Source organism: Martes martes (genome assembly GCF_963455335.1).
Source record: "Martes martes genome assembly, chromosome: 11".
NCBI classification, from domain to species: Eukaryota; Metazoa; Chordata; class Mammalia; order Carnivora; family Mustelidae; genus Martes; species Martes martes.
Window position 1 is genome coordinate 93102518 of NC_137899.1, and position 25813 is coordinate 93128330.

Genomic DNA, 25813 nt, shown 5'->3' on the forward strand with positions numbered 1-25813 from the left:
TATTTCCCTACTGGTATGGGTATCTTTTCTTGTTGGAAAGAATTATATATATAATTTTATATATATAGTTGTCTATATATATAAAATTTAATTGGGCATGTATTTTGGAAATGTCTTCTCCCAGTTGGTGACCTTACCTTTCAGATTCTTCATGATCTCTCATGGCACAGAGTTCCTAATTTAATGCAGAAGGACTTTGTGTATCTTGTTTAGAAAATCTTTGTGTACTCAAGGTCATGGCTACAGAGGAGTGGGGCACAAAGAAAACCACCAGAGTCTATCCCATTGAATTCAATTATTGGTGACTTCAAAGGATCCCTTTCTGTCATGTGGCGAGGAAAAAGGCCAGACTACAAAAGGTTAGAAAGTGAGCTCATATGAAAAATAAAAATCTAGTCGTAGATACTTTCTTTCTCCTTTAAAAAAAAAAAAAGGTTTATTTATTGGTTAGTTGGTGGTGGTAGCAGAAAGATAAGACATTGCTAGAGTCAGCCTTGTGGTTTTACTCCCCACTGGCCCTGAGTGGATTTACTTAAGTCAGCTCTGTGTTTATTGAAAAGTCATTTTGAAATAATTACATTCTTACCATATGACCCAGATCTGTAATGTGGTCCGTAAATATTTAGCATCCAAGAGGTCTGCAAATCTTCCTCTTTTTTCCTGGGATGGTGAAAAGGGACAGGCAGATTAGGTTTAGTGGCTCACAGACTGGCAAGGCATCCTCTAGTATTTTAGAGAACAGAAAGTAAGAACAGCGTGGGAATGTAATGGGGCTCCCATGAGCGCACCTCGCCTAGCCCACAGATCACTGCTTCTACTCGTCCATCTCGGCCAGTCAGTCTTTGCATGCTTTTTATTTTCAATGGCAAGGACCAGCCCATTGAAATGAGGATTCTAACCCTTCCCTCCTCCTCTTCTCACCAGTGCTGGTGAGCAGTGGGATGAAGCACAGAAAATAGTAGGATATAAGAAAAGCATAACCATAAAACTGTTGGGAGGTTCATTTAAACTTCACATTAAAATGAAAAGCTAGCACTGAAAAAGAGCATGAGAATTGTGTATGAAAAAGAACGGCATACATTTGGAAAGAGGACAGAATGCCCGATTTCTTTTTGTGTCTTTAGGGTCATGAACAAAAGCTCTTATCCATAGTCAGTGCTATAGCCAATATTTTGGAGAAAAATAAAGATGGGTTATACATGATTGAGCAGTGATGGATTTTTATTTAAAGTTAGGAACATAAAAAAATAAAGCTAAGAACAGTGTGTGTGTGTGTGTGTGTGTGTGTGTGTGTGTGTAGGGGGTACTCAGTTGAAAATCAACTATTCTTTTCTCACAAATAGACTTGGAATTAAAGCCACCCTTTAGATAGACCAGGAGTGTGATCCTAGGTGTCCTGGATTTTGTGGTCACAAAAAGTTAAATTTGAAGAAACTTGCTCCAGTGACTTTTTTTTTAAGTAATCTCTACACCCATGGTGGGGTTCGAATTTACAACCCCTAGCTCTACCAACTGAGCCAGCCACATGCCTTGCTGATCCCATGACTTCTAGGCTCAGCTCGTAGAGGTCACTTTGGGCAGAGCTGACTATCCCCTTTCATCTGCTTTTCATATTGGGGCTCTGGTTAGACATCACCAGTGCACCTCTGAAGTCGTCCTAACCTCCCATTCTCCAATACAGACTACATGACCCAGAGAGGGTAAGTGACTTGCCCAGGGTCACAGAGCTGTTTGGAAGCAGAGCCAACCTGGTGTTGGATCTCCTAAACACTAGTCTTGAGTCTTGCCCATCTACGTCCCTGACTTGCCCCCTAGAGTTTGGATTCCCCTCCCCAAGTGTACCTGGAGATTCAGAATGCTGAGTCTGCAGTGAATCATAATGAGCCATAAATTATATTCAAAGAAATTATGTGGTCATGAACCTTTGACTACAATCCAAACTGGTGGACTCATTCACTCATCTATGGTGTGGCCCTTCCTTAGCGGATCCCCAGAGCTTCCCATCACTGCGTGTGTGCAGTGAAGGTGCAGAGGCTGCTCTGGGCATCCCGTCTTGTCCAGCCTCCTCGGCATGACATTCTCATGGCACTGACATGATCAAACCCACTGCACATTCCTTCCTCTCTGGTCTTGGCTCACACCACTCCGCCCCCTCTTCCTCCCCTGAAGCTGCCTCTCGTCTGTGTTCAATTTATGCCTCAATTATCCCCTCGGGGAGGCTCTGCTGCCCTAGTGCTCATCTCTCTGTTCTGATCCCACATGCTGCTGCCGGTGCCACTCTCCCGGTTCTAACATCTGGCTGCTGTATTAGTGATTCTTTGCTGTATGAGCCTCATCTCACTAACAGGCTGTAAGAAACTTGAAGGCAGGGTCTATGGCTTGTAGCTCTGTATCCACAGGGCCCCCGCACGAGAGACAATCATAAAGGAGAAGCCCATCAGACGGGCATGTGGATGGAAGCTGTAAGCTGTGGGCAAGGGAGGAAAGCAGGAAGACGACGACGACGGGGGAGAGAGGAGAAGGATGTAAGAGGGAGTGTGGAGGATGGGGAACGTGAGGATGGAGACTAGACAGGGGTGGAGGAGAGAAGGCTGTTGTCACCAGAATTGAGTCTCCCTGATTTAGGACAGTAACAATACTTTATCATATATTTTAAAGTTGTTAAGAGAGTCTCTCTTACATGTTCTCACCACAAAAAAAGGAAAGAGATGGTAATTATGTGATATGATGGAGGTGTTGACTGACTCTATGGCAGTTATCATTTTGCAATATACAAGTGTATCAAATCAATACACTGTACACGTTAAACTTACACCATGTTGCGTGTCAGTTACAACTTAATGAACCAGGAAGGGGAAAAAATGGAAAAACAGCCTCCCCCAACAGGCAAGCCAGCCCTGGTGAGAACCTACAGCTTTTCTCTGTACTACTGGTGTCCCTGTTTATGTCATTCCCTATCTCTCTGGGGATGCCTTTTGCTCGGTCATATGTCCAGCATCTTTGTATTCTGTCCATCCTCCCCCTACCAAAATCTGCACTTAGCCACAGATCTAAGGAGGCAAAGGCTGATTGATAAAGATTGTGGAAGACCTTCAATGTCAGGACAAGGATTCTGGGCTTCACCCACAGTCAGGGACTGAGAGGGGCAGCGTGGGGGAGGCACTGAAGGGTCCTGAACAGAAGGGGTGGTATTGGCGATTGAAGAACACTTGTCTGACAGTGTTGTGCTGGATGACATCACAGGGCTTGGGGCAAGAGGTGGCAGTGTGAAAGAAAGAGACTGGGGCACCTGGGTGGCTCAGTAGGTTAAGCCTCTGCCTTCGGCTCAGGTCATGATCACAGGATCCTGGGATCGAGTCCCGCATCGGGCTCTCTGCTTGGCAGGGAGCCTGCTTCCTCCTCTCTCTGCCTGCCTCTCTGCCTACTTGTGAACTCTCTCTGTCAAATAAATAAATAAAATCTTTTAAAGAAAGAAAGAAAGAAAGAAAGAGACCGGATGGAAAAGCCACTATTATCCAGGGGGACTGGCAGGCAATCGAGCTCGGTGGTGCAGAGGTTTCCAATGTCTCAAAGAGGATGCCACTATGAGATGAGCATTAGCATTAGCATTATTTATTATATATATATATATATACACATTACATACATTATATATATTCTTATATATTCATTATTATATATATTCGGTTTTATTTATTATTATTTTATTATTTATTAATAATTATTAATTATAATTATATTATCAATTATGATATACTTATTAATTTTTATTATTTAAATATTATTATATTTATATTATGTATTATATTTATCGTTTATTGTTTATTTTATTTATTATTATTTTAATTTATTATTATGTATTATTATTTATTATTTTATTATTATTATATATATTCATTATATATTTGTTATATATATTCATTCTATATTAGCAGTATTATATATATGCTATATATAGCATATATAGATATATATATATATAGATAGATAGATAGATAATTATTATATATTAGCATTATTTCACAGCCTGTTTCAGGCTGCAATGTGAAATAAGCCAGACACAGTACTGCGTAATTCCCCTTATATGAAATAGAGAATAGGCAAACTCATAGAAACAGCAAGTAGAAGTTACCAGGGATTGGGTGTGAATAGGAGTGGGAAGTTACTGCCTAAGAGAGTGTCCGTTCAGGATGATGACAAAATTCTGGATGTATTTGATACCACTGAATTGTACACTTCAAAATGATGACACCAGCAATGGAACGATATCCATGCTCATGGATTAGAAGGACAAATATTGTTAAAATGTCTATATTATCCACAGCAATCTATAGATTGAATATAATCCCTCCCAAATGTCAACATCATTTTTCAAATAATTAGACAAATAATCCTAAAATTTGTATGGAACCACAAAAGACCCTGAATAGTCAAAGTGATCTTAAAAAGAACAAAACTGGAGGTATCACAATCCCCGATTTCAAGATATACTACAAAGTTGTAGTAGTCAATACAGTGTGGTGCTGGCAGCACAAAAATGGACACATAAATCAACAGAACAGAATAGAGAGCCCAGAAATAAACTCCCAATTATATGGTCAATTAATCTTTGACAAAGGAAGCAAGAATATGCAATGGGAAAAAGTCTTTCAACAAAGAGTGTTGGGGAAAATGAACAGCTACATGCAAAAGAATGAAACTGGACCACTTTCTTTCAGCATACGCAAAAATAAGCTCAATATGGATTAAAGACCTAAATGTGAGATAGGAAACCATAAAAATCCTAGAAAAGAGCAAAAGCAGTAATTTCTGTGACATCAGCCATAGCAAGATTTTTCTAGATATGTCTCCTAAGATGAGGGAAACAAAAGCAAAAATAAACTACTGAGACTACATCAAAATAAAAAGCTTCTACACAGCAAAGAAACAATCTCCAAAGATGACATCATGAGTCGGTTTCTTTACTGTCATTTGCAAATATCTTCTCCCATTCCGTGGGTTGCCTCTTTGTTTTGATGACTGTTTCTTTTGCTGTGCAGAAGCTTTTTATCTTGATGAAGTCCCAGAAGTTCATCTTTGCCTTTGTTTCCTTCGCCTTTGGAGACATATCTTGGAAGAAGTTGCTATGGCTGATATCAAAGAGGTTACTCCCTATGTTCTCCTCGAGGATTCTGATGGATTCCTGTCTCACGTTGAGGTCTTTTATCCATTTCGAGTTTATCTTTGTGTACGGTGTAAGAGAATGGTCAAGTTTCATTCTTCTACATATAGCTGTCCAGTTTTCCCAGCACCATTTATTGAAGAGACTGTCTTTTTTCCACTGGATATTTTTTCCTGTTTTGTCAAAGATTATTTGACCATAGAGTTGAGGGTCCATATCTGGGCTCTCTACTCTGTTCCACTGGTCCATGTGTCTGTTTTTATGCCAGTACCATGCTGTCTTGGTGATCACAGCTTTGTAGTAAAGCTTGAAATCAGGTAACGTGATGCCACCAGTTTTATTTTTGTTTTTCAACATTTCCTTAGCAATTTGGGGTCTCTTCTGATTCCATACAAATTTTAGTATTATTTGCTCCAGCTCTTTGAAAAATACTGGTGGAATTTTGATTGGAATGGCATTAAAAGTATAGATTGCTCTGGGCAGTATAGACATTTTAACGATGTTTATTCTTCCCATCCAAGAGCATGGAATGGTCTTCCATCTTTTTGTGTCTTCTTCAATTTCTTTTAGGAGTGTTCTGTAGTTCCTCGAGTACAGATCTTTAACCTCTTTGGTTAGGTTTATTCCGAGGTATCTTATGGTTTTTGGTGCTATAGTAAATGGAATCGATTCTCTAATTTGCCTTTCTGTATTTTCATTGTTAGTGTATAAGAAAGCCACTGATTTCTGGACATTGACTTTGTATCCTGCTACATTACTGAATTGCTGTATGAGTTCTAGTAGTTTGGAGGTGGAGTCTTTCGGGTTTTCCATATAAAGAATCATGTCATCTGCGAAGAGAGAGAGTTTGACTTCTTCCTTGCCAATTTGGATACCTTTTATTTCTCTTTGTTGACAGTACAGATAAAAGGTTGATATCCAGGATCTATAAAGAACTCCTCAAACTCAACACACACAAAACAGATAATCATATTAAAAAATGGGCAGAAGATATGAACAGACACTTCTCCAAGGAAGACATACAAATGGCTACCAGACACATGAAAAAATGTTCATCATCACTAGCCATCAGGGAGATTCAAATCAAAACCACATTGAGATACCACCTTACACCAGTTAGAATGGCCAAAATTAGCAAGACAGGAAACAACGTGTGTTGGAGAGGATGTGGAGAAAGGGGAACCCTCTTACACTGTTGGTGGGAATGCAAACTGGTGCAGCCACTTTGGAGAACAGTGTGGAGATTCCTCAGGAAATTAAAAATAGATCTTCCCTTTGACCCTGCAATTGCACTGCTGGGTATTTACCCCAAAGATACAGATGTAGTGAAAAGAAGGGCCATCTGTACCCCAATGTTTATAGCAGCAATGGCCACGGTCGCCAAACTGTGGAAAGAACCAAGATGCCCTTCAACGGATGAATGGATAAGGAAGATGTGGTCCATATACACTATGGAGTATTATGCCTCCATCAGAAAGGACGAATACCCAACTTTTGTAGCAACATGGACAGGACTGGAAGAGATTATGCTGAGTGAAATAAGTCAAACAGAGAAAGTCAAGTATCATATGGTTTCACTTATTGGTGGAGCATAACAAATAATATAGAGGACAAGGGTAGATGGAGAGGAGAAGGGAGTTGAGGGAAATTGGAAGGGGAGGTGAACCATGAGAGACTATGGACTCTGAAAAACAACCTGAGGGTTTTGAAGGGGCGGGGTGGCAGGGTGGGGGAACCAGGTGGTGGGTATTAGGGAGGGCACAGATTGCATGGAGCACTGGGTGTGGTGAAAAAACTATGAATACTGTTACGCTGAAAATAAATAAAAAATGGGGAAAATAAATAAATAAATAAATAAATAAAATGTAAAAAAAAAAAAAAAAAAATGAGTCGGTTTCTTAACCAACTAGGTATTTACTAGGTACTTACCCAGAGAATATGAAAACACTAGTTTGAAAAGATATCGCACCCCTATGTTTATTGCAGCATTATTCACAACAGCCCAATTATGGATGCAACCCAAGTATCCATCCATAGATGAATGGATAAAGAAGTGGTGGTGTAAATATACGGTGGAGTATTACGCAGCCATAAAAAAGAGTGAAATCTTGCCATTTGCAATGACATGGATAGAACTAGAGGGTATAATGCTAAGTGAAAAAGTCAGTCAGAGAAAGACAAATACCATATCACTTCACTCAAATGTGGCATTTAAGAAATAAAACAATGGAACAAAGGAAAAAAGAGACCAAAAAAAACCAACAACAACAACAACCAGACTCTTAACTATAGAGAACAAACTGATGGTTACTAGAGAGAAGGTCAAAGGTAGGGGAATGGGTAAAATAGGCAAAGGAAATTAAGAGTACATTTATCATGATGAGAAATGAGTAAGTACAAAATCGTTGAATCACTATGTTTTATACCTTTTAGTACTATAACATTGTACACTAATTATACTGGAATTAAAATTTTTTAAAAAATCACACCTGGAAAAATTAATTATAGTTGACCTTTGAACAACATGAGTTTGAACTGTTGAGGTCTACTTAAATGTGTTTTGTTTGTTTGTTTGTTGTTGTTGTTGTTTTTTATATAACTACAGCATAGTACTGCAAATGTATTTACTCTTCCTTATGATTTTCTTAAGATTTTCTGTTCTCTAGGTTATTTTATTATAAGAATACAGTATATAGTACATACTACATACAAAATATATGTTTTGTTTTGTTTAGAGAGAGAGAGTAGGAGAGAGGGGGAGAGGAAGAGGGACAGAGAAAATCTTAAGCAGGCTCCATGTCAAGCACGGTGCTCTATCTCATGATCTGAGATCATGACCTGAGTCAAAATCATGAGTCGGTTTCTTAACCAACTGAGCCACCCAGGTGCTGCCCATACAAAATATGTTAAACAACTATTTATGTTATCAGGAAGGCCTTTGGTCAATAGGAGGCTATTAATGAAGTTTTTGAGGAGTCAAAATTAACCCATGGTTGTTTCTTTTTTTAAGATTTTATTTATTTATTTGACAGACAGAGACCACAAGTAGGCAGAGAGGCAGGCAGAGAGAGAGGGGGAAGCAGGCTCCCTGCTGAGCAGAGAGCCTGATGCGGGGCTCAATCCCAGGACCCTGACATCTTGACCTAAGCCGAAGGCAGTGGCTTAACCCACTGAGCCACCCAGGTACCACTAACCCATGGATTTTCAAATGCATGGGGAGTCAGTATCCCTAACCCCTGTGTTGTTCAAGAGTCAACTGTACTCACTTTAGAATCTTGGATTCCTCCCTTTTCTTTTCTGAGATCAGTTTCTTAATTTGACAAATGAAAGTACTATATATTAGCTAATTGGATGTAAATATTTAAAAAAATTAAAAAATATATATAAATAAAATGCAAAAAAATTAATAGTATTTGCCTTCCTCATAGGGTTTTCCTTAAGCACCAAATTAAAAGTATACATAAAAAAAAAGAAAACAAAAATAGAGATAAAAAACATATAAGGAGAACTCTTCCCTCAGGAAATTCAGTCTTCCAGTAAGAGTTTTTTGTCTTGGTTTTGGTTGTTTGTTTGTTTGTTTGTTTTTAACGTTGTTGAGGAATATAAAAAGACTTGAAGATTGGGAATATAGTTTTATCAAAATAAAAATATTTACTATTATAAAGGTATCAATTCTCTTTAGGTTATTAACTAATAATTTCAACACCATCCCAATTAAGTCCTTCTAGGTTTTAGGGGGAGATTAGGAGAAGAAGATGTTTATAAAGTGACTTCATAGTTTTTCTAGAAGAATAGTACTGTGAAAACAACTTAGAAAATTCTGAAAAAGAATTTTGACAAGGGGGACTTACCCTACTAGATATGGAAAATACTGTAATTAAAAGTGTCACGTTGAAGCAATAATTAGCCTGTATCCTTTTCCCAACAACATGAAATGCCCTCTTTATTATATAATAAGTCCCCATATATACATGAATCTACAAATCTGTCATTAGAACACAATAAGGAATTCAAAAATAGATTCAAATATACAAAAGATGGATTATTCAGTAAAATATATGAATGCAACTGGTTAGCCATTTAGATATGACAAAGCTAGACCATGTTTCTTATATTCAATTAAACCCAGGTAGATCCAACATTTAAATAAGAAGTATGAAACTAAATTAACCCAACAGAAGGGAGAAGGATACCAAAATGCTGTAAAAGGTAAGTTTGAAACCACTGAAAAAGACAAATCTAAATCTAAATAGGTACCTGCTTAGAAAATAATGTCTAATTGAGGAAAACTTATGAACAACATGAAACAAAAACAGAAGACAAAAATAATCTGGAAGATGAGACTAGGGCAGATCAGAACATCTTCAAGGGCTTTGTATTGTTCAGACAGCAAATAAAGATACAAATAAAGACATTGTGGGTACACATTTTCAATATTTAAGGGCTATAATATATTCTTATATAACAATAGTAATAATAATAATAACAATATATAATAAAAGAAAAAGAGTGAACAAATTCCAAACCAGTAGAAGAAAGCACAGGGAGGAGGGGGGAGAAAAGCAAACTGATTCACTCTAATAAAAAGAAGGGAAGGAGAGAATGAAAGAGATGGTTAAGAGGAAATATAAAATAAAATGGCAGAAGTTAAGTCCAAATATGTGAGTAATCACAATAGATATAAATGGATCAAATCCATTACTAAAAGACACAGAATAACAGACTGAGTGAAAAAAATAAAGATCAGCTATATATACACAAGAAATTATTTTAAAGCAAAGCAACAAAGAAAAGTTAAAAGTGAAGGTCTGGATAAAAGAGACATCAGGAAAGATGTTAACCTAACCTAACCTCTTATGTCAATATATGAACATAAGAGAAAATTAAATTTAAGGCCCAAACCAGTACAAAATAACAAAATAATAAGGTTAATCCACAACACTAGGCCAATCATATGTTAGGAAGCAACAAGAGATCCTCAAAATATATGAAGTAAACTGTCAGGACTATATGGAGGAAGGAACAAAGCCATCATCTTATTGAAAAACTGTTAGCTCAGCCAGGAAAAATCGAGCACAAGTGTCAGAGAGTTATATGGCATAATTAACAGTATATAACAAAACATATATACTCAATGAGAACACATGCTTTTTTTTTTTTTAAGATTTTATTTATTTATTTGATAGAGATCACAAGTAGGCAGAGAGGCAGGCAGAGAGAGAGGAGGAAGCAGGCTTCCTGCTGAGTAGAGAGCCTGATGTGGGGCTTGATCCCAGGACCCTGGGATCATGACCTGAGCCAAAGGCAGCGGTTTAACCCACTGAGCCACCCAGGCACCCCAAGAGAACACGTGCTTTTTAAGCACACATGGAACACCAGTGAAAAGACTATGTAGAGAACAGAAAAATCTCCAATATTCCAAATAATTGAGAATATCCTCTGACCAAAATGAAATGAAATTAAAAACAAACAATAAAAAGGAGTGCTAGTGGATAACTCACTGGTTAAAGAGAAACTCAGATCAGTTACCAAAGAGAAATAAAATTAAAATTACTCTGTAACAAAGCTTGCTAAATGCAGCTGAATACTTCATTTAAAATAAAAAAGACTGGCCGTAAATGAGCGAAGTACAGAACTCAAGAAGCTAGAAAAACATAAAAAGCTAAAGGAGAAAACAAAGAGTAGAAATTAACGAGACCACACACACACACAAAATCAATAAAGAGAGCAACAACAAAAAGAACTCTTGTTCTTTGAAGTTTTTTTTTTAAAGACTTTATTTATTTATTTGATAGACAGAGATCACAAGGAGGCAGAGAGGCAGGCAGAGAGAGGGGGAAGCAGGATCCCCACCGAGGAGAGAGCCTGATGATGTGGGGCTCCATCCCAGGACTCTGAGATCATGACCTAAGCCAAGGCAGAGGCTTAAGCCACTGAGCCACCCAGGCGCCCCGTTCTTTAAAGTTAATACACAAACCTCCAGTAAGAGGACCAAGAAAAAAGAGAGCAGTCACAATACACAGCATGAAAATGAAAGACGGGACATATGCAGCAGATTTTTGAAACTCCTAAGAGAACACTGGGAACAACCTTGTATCAACGAATTTGAAAACCTAGATGAGCTGGACAATTTTCTAAAATATATACACTACCAAAATGGACTCAATCAAAAGTCCTAAACAAAAGTGGACTCTAACCTTTACATAAATTAAATCATAGTTTTAAAAACTCCTCCATGTAACACCCTCTTGTTATCCCCCACTGCTCCCCTCAAAATAAATATTCGGCATAAATGACTTTAGGGGCAAGTTTCACCTCTATAACCATATTCCAGCCACAACCAAGAGATGAATTTCTATCTCACATAAAGTGTTGCCAAGTTGGTGGGACAGGTAAGGAAGGTACCACCGGTGCCTATGACTGACCCACCTATAGGTGCGTGGTCAGGGCTGGTGTAAGAAATGATTTCGGATTGACGTTAAGAGCCCTGGACCCAGAGAGTGTAAATGCCAAATTGTGTCTTAAGAAATCAGTTAGGGGCTCCTGGGTGGCTCAGTGGGTTAAGCATCTGCCTTCGGCCCCTGGGATCGAGTCCCACATCAGGCTCCTTGCTCAGCAGGGAGCCTGCTTCTCCCTCTCCCTCTGCCTGCTGCTCCCCTGGGCTTATGCGCTCTCTCTCTGACAAATAAATAAAATCTTCAAAAAAAAAAAAAAAGAAAGAAATCATTTTCTAAATTTGAGATCACTTATGATTTACTTCATTTATAAGACCAGTACAAGAAAATAAAATTATAAAACAAACTCTCACCTGTAAACAAAGATGCCAAGTCACGTGACTAGCTCTGCAAGGTAGATATTATTCCCATTTCGTTGATGAGGAAAGCTAAGGCAGGTAACTTGCTAGGGCCACTGGCTCTCCAAGGAGCTGGATTTAGTCCCAGTCCACTCTGCACTTCTCCCTCGTCCCTTTGGGGTGGGGCTAGAGAGCGAAGGTCCCCTCCCCTCTGCCCTTCTAGGACTGAGGGGATTTCTGGTGGGGGAGAGAAGACCTCCCCGCTGGGAACTTACCAGGATGGGCTCCACTAGCTTCCCCTCCGGCATGACCGAGCGGTTCATCTTGGTGATGTGCTGCAGGGTGGCAAGGGCAGCCTGAGTGTTCCCGGTGGAGACGTTGAAGCGAGCGGACTCGGGAATAAACTGGCACAGAAGGAAAGAACATCAGAGTTCAAGTGCTGCGGACCCCGGGGGTTCCACGATTACTGCCGTATAGTCACACGCCCCAGTTTCTGGAGACAGAGGAGCAGCAAGCTGCTGGTCTGGAACAAATAGGGTCATGTCCCCCTTACTGTAGTCCCGTCTTGACGATATCACACCCATACTGAGCCCCACCTACTCCTTACTGCAAGGAAATGCTGCATCTACTTGGCAAACAGCTGCCCCAGGGCCGCTCTACTGCCCTGTCACCCCAGCCTGCCCCCAGGCACCCTGCGATCTCCCACATGCACCAGCCCACAGCATGACCGTGGCAGGGACCCAAGCGCCCACGATGGGGGAGCGCCACTCCTGACAAGCCAGACCCTCCACCCACGGATCACTGAACGCTGTACTCGGACAACACTACAGGCTGGGGCGCCTGGGCAGCTCAGTCAATTAAGTGACCGACTTTGGCTCAGGTCAAGATCTTGGGGTCCTGGGATCAGGCCCCGTGTCAGGCTCCCAGCTCAGTGGGGTCTGCCTGTGTCCCTCCCCCCGCTTGTGCTCTCACATTCTCTCAAATACATAAATAAATATAAATACATACATACCTACCTAACAAGACAGGCCTCCATGGAGGCTGGGACCTTGAGAATCACCTTGAACCACTCCCTGCCCTTCATGCCTCGCAACCGATGGAGGTGGGCGGGTTCTTCCTCCGAAAAGCACCTCCCGCAGCGGCACCTACTCGCCATCCCGTGCCCAGCAGCCCCTCATCTCCCACTGGGATGATTCCTACCGCTCCCCTGGCTTTCTGGGCACCCAGGCTCCACACAGCCGCAAACCAGCTTCCCAGCACACAGCCAGCACCCCCTGCCTCGAAGGCCCTCATAATCTGGACACAGGCCTGTCGCCGCCCCCCACCCCCTACCCCCCACCAGCACCCTTCATTCCAGCCTACCTGCTCTCCCCCAAAGATTCTGCATTTCAAACCTTCGTGGCTGGGCTGATGCCTGAGCTCTGCCCACATGCCCTTGCCCCACTCTCCGGCCCTCGCTGTGCAGGCTGTTCCGTCCCCCATGGCCAAATTCAACAGCATCGCCCCACTGGAACGAATCGCTCTCTCCCCCGAGCACCCACAGGACAAACGCTGTGACAGCGCTTACCGAGTTCCACAGGTACCATCACCCTTTGCATTTGTATCTATCTCTCGCCCACTGGCTGGCTCTCCTTGACGGCAAGAACCACATCCTATGCATACTTTTAGCCTTGGAACCTCATGCGGAGCCTGGTATATACTCGGTGTGAGTGTCATCAATCCAAAGACAAGGCCGATATTCAAAATAATAATTTTTATAAAGGCAATAACATAGCTGCATGGCTCACACACGTTGAACAATGTTCGTGTTCCAGGTTCATGGAAAGAGTCGTATGCATTACCTTGTTTAATCTTTCCCACAGCCCTAGGAGATACGCCCTATTCATGGGGTGGAACCACTCGTCCAGGAGAATGGGGCCAGGACAGTCTGTTTCTAACTGCACCAGCCAAGGCAGGCAGGCTGCTCACGGGAGGGCCCGGGCCCACTAAGCCCCTGGAACCAGGGACCTGCGGCTCTGGGTGGGACATCAAGCAACAGTTCACTGCAGAGAAGACATGGACCAGTGGGCTCATCCAGAAAAAATGGACAGGGCTCTGGGATCAGGTGTCGGGAGAAAGAGTTGAAGGTCATGGTGTTGCTTCATTCAAAGAAGGAAAGCTCTGATTGGGCTAGATTTCTTAACTGTTTGGAGGGATATCATGTAGAAGCTAGACCTCTGGATTTTCAGAGAGAACTATTAAGACTGCAGGTAAATTCATGAGGAGGCAGCGTCCCCTCCGCATCAGAAAGGACCTCCTAAGAACTAGGCCTGCCTGCGGATGGACATAGGATGTCATCTATAAAGTCTTGTGTCTTTAAGTGTCCAAAGCCGTAAGTGTTCTGGATGTGTGCTTGGGGTTGGGGTACAAAATAAATGCCCTTCAAGGACACTTGTGACATATGAAATTCTCTGATTCTGTAGTGTTAGGTCACACACACACACACACACATACACCACATCCCAGTTCACTGTGGTGCCGGACCCATCTTTGAACGATGAGGGTTATCCTACCGGAACCTAAGGAAGAGGTTGATTCTATGGATTGGAGGGAGAGCAGAAGGACAAAACAGCTGGCCTGTAGTGGCCGAGAATGTGTGCCACGCGTCAGACTCCAACCACCAAAGGTTAGAGAAGGGTCAGCCCAAGTCGGGTGTCGCTGTCAGATGAAACTTCCAGCAATAAACGATCCGAGGTAGGCTAACGGAGGGGAGGGATGAAGTGGATTGAGACAGTCTTGAGTGAAGGAAAGAGGCAGAAGTGAGACTGACACTTGGGGCGAAAGGACCCCTGGGCCAGCTGGAGGAGAGGACCAGAGGGAGCCCATGAACGTCCTCACCTTGAAGGCCAAGATGAGGATGATGCCTGGAATGGAGGCGATGCGAATCAGCCAGCGCCACCCGATGGTGGGGATGACCACGGAGGCCAGGCCGATGATAAGCAGGGAGCCAGCCAGCCAGAAAACCTGGGGAGAGGGTGAGAGGTTACAATTCCTCCAATCAGGGCATTTGCCTGGCTCCTTGGTGGAGCGCGTGACTCTTGAGCTGGGGTTGTAAGTTCGAGCCCCATGTTGGGTATAATAATTTCTTGAAAATAAAACGTTCACAATTCCCCTTATCAAGTGTGCTCAACCCTGCCTCTCTCAGGAGCGTTTTAGTATAAGAGGATGAGGTGAAAGAGGGTCTTTAAGGAGCCCAGGTCCGGGTTCTACTCCCAGCACCAGCTCCAGGACCTGGATGAACAGGGAACATCGCCTCACTTCTCCACGGCTCAGTTTGCTTGTCTATAAATGGAAGGCTCAGCTATACAAGGGGTCAGTACTATCACCACAGCTTTAAAAATTGGAGACATTGACATTTTTCCCTATTGAATAAATAAAAGATTAACTGGTTCATAACTCAAAAGCCACAATGGAAAACACTCTCTTCCTTTCCTGCTTCTTTGCCATCCAGTTCTCTTCGTAGAAGAAATCAATATTACCAATTTCTTGGGTCCTTCCAAAGCTGTTCTAAGCATATATAAGCTAGTAAGGATATATCTCGTTCTCTTTTTTCACAACTGGTATCATAGTATAAATATTGCTTTTTTTACTGAAAAATGTATCTTGAATATCACTGTATATCAACAAACAACATGGCAGCCCATTGTGGCTGGGCCTGTTGGGTTTGGGAATTAGAATGATTCCAAGTGTTAGCCTAAGCATTCTCTCCCCACTGGAAGATGACAACATCATTCCACCTCACAGAAATGGAGAGAAGACAATAGAATAAAAGACCCTTTGTGGGCTACTAAGTAAGGGGTGACAAAGGGGTGACTATCACTAAAGATTTCAATTGCAAAAACCGAACAGGATTATTTCAGAAAGCACTAAGGGCTATGACAAAAGAGTAATGTCATGGGGAGTGATCAGGGATGCGCTTTCTGAAGAGGCAAAACATAAGAAGACTAGCAGTAAGCCATTGTGATCGACCAGATAGCAGGTGACAGGTCACTGAGAAGAATTTTAGTAGGGAGGGCGCCTAAGTGGCTCAGTGGGTTAAGCGTCTGCCTTCGGCTCAGGTCGTGATCCCAGAGTTCTGGGATTGAGTCCCCCATCGGGTTCCCTGCTTCTCCCTCTGCCTGTTGCTCTCTTTCTCTCTGACAAATAAATAAATAAAATCTTAAAAAAAATAATTTTAGTAGGGAAGTGGCAAAACCATTTTATAACTGGTGATTTGGCACAGATATTAGAGGTAAAAGTGACAGGGTTTGCTGATGGACACTGCAGTTGGGGGTCCATCAATAAGAGGTGAATCAGTAGGACGTGGTAAGGATTGAATGGGGGTGATGGCACAGGAGGGGTCCGGGATGGTTCTTGAGTTTGTGGCCCAGATGACCGAGGAGACCATGTTTACTACTGGCTTAGAGTGGAAATGTGGAAATAAGACACTTCAGGGAAAAATGAACAGATGAATTCTATCCGTGTTGTATTTCTGAAGCGATCGTCAAGGGACTCTCCCGTAGGCTACTGGCTCTATCTGTGTCTGAAACTCAAGGAGATGCTCTTGGTTGTAGGTAAAGATATTAGGGTTTACAGATATAGGTAACTAAAACCACCAGAGTTAATTAGATGATCCAAGGAGAGGAGGAAAATAAGACTAGCAAGAAGACACAACCAGGAAGCACGCCATGGCGTTAACGACAGGTCAAAGAGAAAATGTCCACAGATGAGCTTGAGTAGGACCACGCCCGTGAAGTACTGTTAAGGATAAAATCCGAATAGGTCAAGCAGAGAAAGACAATTATCGTATGGTTTCACTCATATTTATACATAAGGAACAGCATGGGGGACCACCGGGGAAGGGAGGGAAAACCGAAGGGGGGGGGGACAGAATCAGAGAGGGAGACGAACCATGAGAGACTATGGACTCCAGGAAACAAACTGAGGGTTTCGGAGGGAAGAGGGTGGAGGGATAATTTAGTTGGATGATGGGTATTAAGGAGGGCACGTGTTGTGATGAGCACTGGGTGTTATATGCTACTAATGAATCTTCAACATTACATCAAAAACTAATGAGGGGTGCCTGGGTGGCTCAGTGGGTTAAAGCCTCTGCCTTCGGCTCAGGTCATGATCTCAGGGTCCTGGGCTCGAGCCCGGCATCGGGCTCTCTGCTCAGCGGGGAGCCTGCTTCCCCCTCTCTCTCTGCCTGCCTCTCTGCCTCCTTGTGATCTCTCTCTGTCAAATGAATAAATAAAATCTTTAAAAAAAAAAACAAAACCAATGATGTACTATATGGTGGCTAGCAGAACATAATAATAAAAAAAAGTAAAATAAAATAACACAAATGCTAATTGGTACAAAAAGAAGGATAAAATCCAATGCTAAGTATTAAAAGTGTCTGCATCTGTCTATCTTAACAAAGATCAGAAAAACAGGAGAAATGTAAAGAGTTAGCATACAGTGTTTGTTACGCTCTTTGTCATTTTTTGTTGCCTTCATTGAGTATTAGAAAATTTTTAAAATAAATTTAAAGTATTCTCCTACTGCTTTGTTTATTGCTAAATATAATTTTCAGTGAGAAGAGCTTTCTTTTTCGTGGGCCCCTGAAAGTCAGGACTTTTGGACACTGATGACATCAGAGACCTCAAGGACACCTCGATTGATTTCCATAGCTTCTGATGCAAAACCTCTCCTCGGCGGCCAGCGGGGCCTGCGGCAGGCTTGGGAGCATTCCAGTCTCCTGGATAAATGATTCAGCTGGACAAGGCACTTAGGGCATGTCCCCACAGGCATGGGCCAGTGGTGGCCCCGAAGACACTAGTAATCCTGGAGGGGAGATAGGCTGTCCTAAAGAGACTAGTAGGTATGCTCCCCCTCCTGAAGACTCAGGGTCGGAGAGAGAAAGTCCTTCCCAGATGCATGCCTAAGCTTCCATCATTCCACTGAGAACAGCCACCGGAATGTTTCCTGGAAGAGGCTACTGTGTTCTAAATGCTACTGTTGGGTGACAAAAGTCCTGGCTGAGGACACCTTGAAATGGGACCCCTGGCGTTCAGCCTTCCCAGTGCTCTTTGGTTAACACCAAGATAGAGACAGTGTGCTAATCTGACAGTCAACCAGCCAGAAGCAAAACCAAGGGTATCACATCCTCTCGGATCAGAAGCCCAAGTAGAATTTCTATTTTATCTTACCTGAGACAACGGGAGCATGTAGCCTCGATATTTTGTAGGCAAAAATTCAGTCTTTATGATTAGCCTAAATAGGAAGGGAGGGGGAACGGAATAATTTTGTTTTTTATCCAAGAAAATGACTTGAAAAATCATAACTTTTCTTGTCACAGAGATAAAAAATGAAAAAAACATAGACTTCATCATTGTGAAATAAATGTATATATACTGGTCTCAGCTCCTGGTTCCTGCTGATATTTGGTCTTTGACCCCATTGTCTGACATAGGACACCTAGAATCCTTGGGCTTCGTGGTCCAAAGGAGCATTCTTTATTCTCATGAGATGGCTCTTGGTGAGTGCCTAGATGGGGCCTCATCTTAAAAGACCAAACCACGATTAGAATCTTGGAATGTCCAGCCCTGTCCTCCATCCCCTGGAGAGAGGAGGGGGATTGGGAAATGATTTGATGCGTCCATGTCTCATGCCTCCATGATGAGGCCTCCATAGAAAGCTCGAACATACAATATTTGGCGAGCTTCCAGGCGGGCGAGCCCATCTGTGTGCTGGGAGGGTGGTGTGCTACAGACACCATAGACTCCATAGACTCCTGAGAGCTCTTGTTCTCAGGACCCTTCCAGACCCTGCCCTGTGTATCTCTCTTCATCGGGCCGTTCACCTGTTTCCTCTCAAATCTCCTTTGTACTACACCTGCAGTCGTAGGTAGACTGTTTGCCTGGGTCCTGGGAGCTGCTCCGGCCATTTATTGAGTCCACAGAAGGATCTGGGGCAACTTGCATTTGTAACAAGTCAGACAGAAGGTGTGGATAAGCTGGGGACCTACTGCTTGTGATTGGTGTCTGAGGTAGGCGATAGCTTCGTGGGACTGAGCCTAAACCTGGGGGTGGGGGAGGGGTCTGAGCAAACTCCCGTTAGGAAGAATTGAACTAATCTGTAGAATAACCAGCTGGTGTTAGAGAATGGGCCGGTGTGTAAATAACCCGCACGTTTAGTGTCAGGAGTGAAGATCTGTCGGGTCGCCTGGGTGGCTCAGTCGGTTAAGTGACCGACTCTTGATTTCAGCTCAGGTCATGATCTCAGGGTCGAGAGCTGGAACCTCACACGGGGCTCCAAGTAGAGCCTGCTTAAAATTCTCCCACCCCCTCTGCCTCCTCCCAACCCCCCTGCTGGCATGCGCTTTCTCTCTCTTAAGAAAAAAAAAAAAGTGAAGCTTTGTCACAAGTACTGAGTGTGAGTGTGTAAAGGAAAACAGAAGTTTTTCCTAAACAATTATGTTTTGCTGTATGATTGTGAACAGCTAAAATCCACATAAGAGAATAAGAAACGTGCAATTGCCCTTCTGTTTACATGCTTCTTTTTTTTTTTTTACTTTTTTTTTTTTACATGCTTCTTCTCAAAGTTATTTTCAACCTTCTACCATTTAAGAGATAGGAGCCTTATTCCGCACCCCCCCCCAAAAAATTGAAAAGTGTTTTTGCCAAACCCTTTCTAAAACATACTTGGGAAATTAAAATACACCTAAAAGGAAGCGAATCGATGCCCAGAGCGAATGGTGGCAGTCAAAGCACAGGCTTCTAATTAATTTTGTGAAGAGACAAATAAATAGACTCAAACTCCCTTCCGTTTTCTAATTGCCCTTCCCTGTTGCAATTATTAGCCAGGGTTTGGGCTTTCTTAACATATTTATCGGGCTGGTTCCTGAGGGATGTTTTAAATGTCAAGCTAACTTCTACTCCTGTAGGGCTCCAAAGCTCAGAGCAGGCTTAATTTACGCCCCGGGGAGGGACAGTCTTTCCGCAACACATTAAGGTAATGACTGGGTGCTTTGATATCTCCTAATACATCCTAAGGGTAACCTGCCCCACGGCACCCAGGAGAGAGTAGGCTGAGGGCTCTGTGAATCTAAGGGAGGCTCCCGAGCTGCTGACTATTCAGCAGACACCTCTCCAGGCACGAGACATTGTGCACTTATCCTAGGGCAGAGAAGGCCCTGCAGCCGCCATCTCTCTCAGTGGCCTCCCCCTGCTTTGCAAATGGACTTAGACACGGTCTTCGGTCACAGGGCAATGGCATTTTAAAATGGTTACTCCTTGGGTACCTGGGTGGCTCAGCCGGTTCAAGGTCTTAACCCCACAGTAACGGGATCAAGTCCCCCATCGGGCTCTGTCCTCAGTGGGGACTCAGTTTCTCCCTCGCCCTCCGCCCCTCCCCCTGCTCATGATTGCTCGCTCTCTCTCTCCCTCTCTCAAATAAATAAATAAATAAAATCTTTAAAAACAAATAAATTAGTGATATGGTTACTCCTCAATGTTAAAGGTGGTTCTGGCCAAACTAAACTCTCCTGACACGTTCTCAAGCAACGAAAGGACCGTGTTACCTGCCCCCCATGGCACTTTTGCTTGGCATTTAGTCTAACAAAATAAAGATCAGCCTTAGGGACACAAAAATTGAAACGCATTCACCTCTAGTGCCCTCTGCTAGCCTCACCACCAAACATCACTTTTTTGTTTTGTTTTGTGTGGGGTTTTTTTTTTAGTTTTTAAATTTTTTTATTAGCCCCAGGTCATTTTGAGGAACAAATAGCTCCTAGTGGAATTAGCAGCCATCACTTCAAGAAAATTTTAAAAAAATAAAGAGCTAAAAAATAATTAGCACAAGTCAAGTCTTATATGTAAATACAGCTATATGTAAATACAGTCTTATACGTAAATACAGCTCGTTGGTGCTATTGGTCCGCGAAACCACCACCGCGTCTGTGTCAGTATCTGGGGGTGTACGCATTTCTCTCTCAAGCCTCCTCTCGGTGAGGTCTTTACCCTTGTGCATGGCCAGACACTCCACAGCCCACCATCGTCCGCAGGAAGACAAACCAGATATACGACGGAGAGAAAGAGGTCAGCAAGGAGAAGTAGGCTCCCCACAGGAACGAAATGAGCAAAATCTAAAGCAACCAAAGGAGACATATTAGTGGGACGTGCCTCTCTGGCAGAAACTAATGGGAGACCATTTCCCTTCTGAAGGCGATTTTTAATTTCCATCCGGAGGTTTGCTTCTCAGAGGAGCTAATTCTACAGGGAGCTCACCGATCTCTCACAATCATCAAATAACACAGTCCACACCGCTATGCTGCCTGAAAGCCCAGACACTCCAAATTTCAACCGTTCTTCAACACTGCCCCACTGCATCCACCCTAACAGGCGACAGGCGCCCAAACTTGTAAATCAGGATGAAAAAAACCTGCCCTCATTAGGAGCACAGGAAAGTGTTGTGTTGGGATGGGGACGAGGGGAAAATTTAATTTTCTTTTCCCCTAATTATAAGACTAATACAAATTCACAGTAGAGAATATGGAAGAAAAAGAGAAAAACAAAATATTTCTATCTTGCTTGATTTCCCAACCCCCCGAAAAGACTTGTTAACATACTTTCATCCTATTTTCCTTAATTGAAAGGGAAAATATATTTTTTACGGCTGTAAAACATTCCAGTGGAAGGAGGTACTGTAGTGCAGGTAATATTATGCATAAGCCCTTCCCGTGTGATTGAATGATGAGGTTTTCTCACGGTTACAGTTAGCTGTGGCAATGTACATAATCTCTGTGCTTCTCTGATGCTCTTATCGGGCTAGATTTCTGGAATGAAAATGATCAGACTAGGAGAATGGGTCTTCTCAAGGTTCTTGATTCATCCTGCCAAACCGATGGTCAGGAAAACTGGACCAATACAATGCAAAGGTGTCTCTACACTTGTAGCCTTCTCCAAAAAGAGAACAAATCCTTACGGATTTGATACCCCAAAATTCATACCTTCTAATATTTTCCTTTCGATTGCTCCCACAGTCAAATGTTTTTCAAGAAATGTTGACCATTTTTATTTTTGTGTAAAAATGTCTTCTGGTGCTTTGTACATTTTTTGGACATACTTGTGTTTTCAGTATGAAATTTATGAATGTCTATGTTATTTACTTCATGTACTTCAAAACATACAGCCAATGCTGTAATTATTTTCCTTTGGGGCTTGTCCCCTTGTGCTTATGCTTAAAGAGGCCTTCCCCACCAGAAACCAGACAAGGAAAAAAAAAAAAGAGCCGGACCTAGGCTTCTAATCAGAAGACATAGGTTTCAATCTTGTTGTTTAATCTTAGTAGGTACGTGACCTTGAGCAAGCGGCTGAGTTTCAAAGCCATACCAAAGTTAACTAATGTGAAGCTGCTTATGTTTCTATGTGTCAGTCTCTACATTCTAAGATTTTCCAACTGTGCACACCCATCAGTTCCATTCCTGGACGACAGGAACCAGGTAGGAGGAAGGGTACGCCAGGAAAAGACGAGAAAGCACGAAGACAAGCCTGGCATTGGGGCACATGGTGTCAGAGAAGGACATTTCCACCCATTCCGTCTGTTACAGACAGAGAAATGTCCACTAAAGAGAACCAGTGGTGACATCATCATGAAAGAAAATCCCACGTCATTCTTCAAGGCCAACCTACCTTCCGGCGGCCGTATCTGTCAGCCAGGAGGCCAAAGAGGATGCTGAACACCATGTAGCCAAAAAACACCATCTGGAGGTGGAGTGAGACAAAAATTATCCTGTAGGCAGACTTTCTAGAATACGCTGATGAGCTGCATTTCCCATTCATTCATCTTCCTGAAGAGTCGACTGGAAAGGGGAAAGGGGCGGAAGCTGGAGAGCGGCTTTTCACAAAGCTCTCCTGTCTCTGTTTCCCACAGTCAGGGCTTCGGAGGCTGACGCTTCCCATCGATGCCCACCCCACACCTGGAGACGCTGCCCCCCAGTAGAAACAGGGATCGGAGGAACAGGTAGCTGTTTTCCCTCTGATCCAAGATGATGGCCCTGGTCTTGTTCTACTTGGATGTATAGTTGTGCATTTCCATTTTAAGAATTAAAAAAAAAAAAAAAAGCTCTATTCCTTCATGACCCGCCTTATCCCACTTCTAAAAGCAATTTTCCTTTATGTTTTTACAGGTAAACATAAACTTTAAATAAACACCCAAGCCAATCATCCATACAGAAACACTCTTCAAAAGTAATATCAGGGACGCCTGGGTGGCTCAGTTGGTTAAGCGGCTGCCTTCGGCTCAGGTCATGATCCCAGCGTACTGGGATCAAGTCCCACATCGGGCTCCTTGCTCGGCAGGGAGCCTGCTTCTCCCTCTGCCTCTGCCTACCACTCTGTCTGCCTGTGCTCGCTCACTCTCTCTCTCTAACAAATAAATAAATAATTAAAAAAAAATAAAAAGTAATATCAATCCGTTTCTTTTCCACCCTTGTTCTCACAATGGATTATCCTACGTGGATAAAATTCAAGAACCTGTGTATGATACCAGCATTTTAACTCAGTCTGAGCTGTGATCTGCTGCCTGTGCCTTCGGGCTACTTATTTTTTTCTTTCAAGCAGTTCCAAGCTTCACTTGCTTTCCTTTCTACTAAGATCTCTGACTGATTGGCTCTAGGGTAATCAAAGGAAAGATGTTAGCTTGCATTTCCAAGACTTTTTCAATAAAAGAACTGGTTCTCTCTGCTGCCTGCTTTGCTTTCTCTTTTTTTCCCCCTTCCTTACCCTTCATAAGGAAGACTCAAACGTATGTCTTCCACAGGGCACCATAAGAACAAGAAAAAAACAAACAAACAAAAACCCATCACGTCTATTCTTGAACAACAAAGCCGTGCTTTTCTTCTGCACTGTGCTTTCCAGGATAGAAGGGGAGGGGGAAAGAAGCCAGCGCTTTCTAAATGCCAGTCTTGGGACAGGTGCTGACCAATCATGAAATCTAACCAGTGCTGAGAAAAACAGTAAAAATAAGGTCAATGTGATATGTTTTGAATAAATCTAAATTTATTAAATATTAAGAGCTCTTGTTATTCTGGAATAATTTTCTTCCTGATTGTTGATATGAACACGCCCCCCCCCTTTTTGAGAGATGATGGTATTCAATGGCAAGATTTTTTACCTCTTTCTTGTCTTCTAATGGCCTTAATTATCATATATATATATATATATATTTTTTTTTTAAATGTCAAACCTATGTCAGCTACTCAATTAAAAAAAAATCATTTCAGGGCGTCTACCTTCTACTCAGATCATGATCCCAGGGTCCTGGGATCGAGTCCCGCATTAAGCTCCATGTTCCACAGGGAGTCTGCTTCTCCCTCAGCCCCGTCCACCCCCGCCCCATGACTTGTGTTCTCTTTCAAATGAATAAATAAAAATCTTTTTAAATTTTTTAAAAATCATATCAGTGTGGGTTTTGATTTGAATCTCCTGATGGTTAATGATGATGAACATTTTTACATGTGTCTGTTAGCCATTTGTATATCTTCTTTGGATAAGTATCTGTTTCACATCTTCTGCCCATTTTTTGACACGATTATCTGTTTTGTGTGTGTTGGGTTTGAGGAGTTCTTTATAGATCTTGGACATCAGCCCTTTGTCTGTAGTGTCATTTGCGAATATCTTCTCCCATTCCGTGGGTTGCCTCTTTGTTTTGTTGACTGTTTCCTTTGCTGTGCAGAAGCTTTTGATCTTGATGAAGTCCCAAAAGTTCATTTTCGCTTTGTTTCCTTTGCCTTTGGAGACCTGTCTTGAAAGAAGTTGCTGTGGCCGATGCCGAAGAGGTTACCGCCTATGTTCTCCTCTAGGATTTTGATAGATTCCTGCCTCCTGTTGAGGTCTTTTATCCATTTCAAGTTTATCTTTGTGCGTGGTGCAAGAGAATGGTCAAGTTTCATTCTTCTATACATAGCTGTCTAATTTTCCCAGCACCATTTATTGAAGAGACTGTCTTTTTTCCACTGGATATTTTTTCCTGCTTTGTCAAAGATTATTTGACCATAGAGTTGAGGGTCCATATCTGGGCTCTCTACTCTGTTCCACTGGTCTGTGTGTCTGTTTTTGTGCCAATACCATGCTGTCTTGGTGATCACAGTTTTGTAGTAAAGCTTGAAATCAGGCAACGTGATGCCCCCAGTTTTGCTTTTCTTTTTCAACATTTCCTTAGCAATTTGGGGTCTTTTCTGGTTCCATACAAATTTTAGGATTGTTTCTTCCCGCTCTTTGAAAAATGCGTGGAATTTTGATCAGAATGTCATTGAAAGTATGGATTGCTCTAGGCAGTATAGACATTTTAACAATGTTTATTCTAAATCCATGAGGATGGAATGCTCTTCCATCTTTTTGTGTCTTCTTCAATTTCTTTCATGAGTGTTCTGTAGTTCTTTGAGTACAGATCCTTTACCTCTTTGGTTAGGTTTATTCCCAGGTATCTTATGGTTCTTGGTGTTATAGTAAATGGAATTTGATTCTCTCATTTCTATTTCTATATTTTCATTGTTAGTGTATAAGAAAGCAACTAATTTCTGTACACTGATTTTGTATCCTGCCACATTACTGAATTGCTGTATGAGTTCTAGTAGTTTGGGGGTGGAGTCTTTTGGGTTTTCCATATAAACTTTCATGTCATCTGCAAAGAGAGAGAGTTTGACTTCTTTTTTGCCAATTTGAGTACCTTTTTTCTTTTTGTTGTCTGATTGCTGTTGCTAGGACTTCCAGTACTGTGTTGAACAACAGTGGCGAGAGTGGGCATCCTTGTCATGTTCCTGATCTCAAAGGGAAGGCTGTCAGCTTTTCCCCACTGAG

At 42.2% G+C, this 25813-nt stretch overlaps 1 protein-coding gene across 1 annotated transcript in view; it reads right to left on the minus strand.

Moving 5' to 3' along the window:
- SVOPL (SVOP like) overlaps positions 1 to 25813 on the minus strand; it is a gene marked incomplete at its 3' end in the record, with an annotated part of 89120 nt that overhangs the window by 45963 nt on the left and 17344 nt on the right. Inside the window, 6 exon segments of the mRNA XM_080818773.1 lie at positions 587 to 660; positions 12230 to 12358; positions 14832 to 14957; positions 18164 to 18227; positions 20975 to 21099; positions 22646 to 22717. Of these exon segments, the coding sequence (XP_080674899.1) occupies positions 587 to 660; positions 12230 to 12358; positions 14832 to 14957; positions 18164 to 18227; positions 20975 to 21099; positions 22646 to 22717 (590 nt within the window).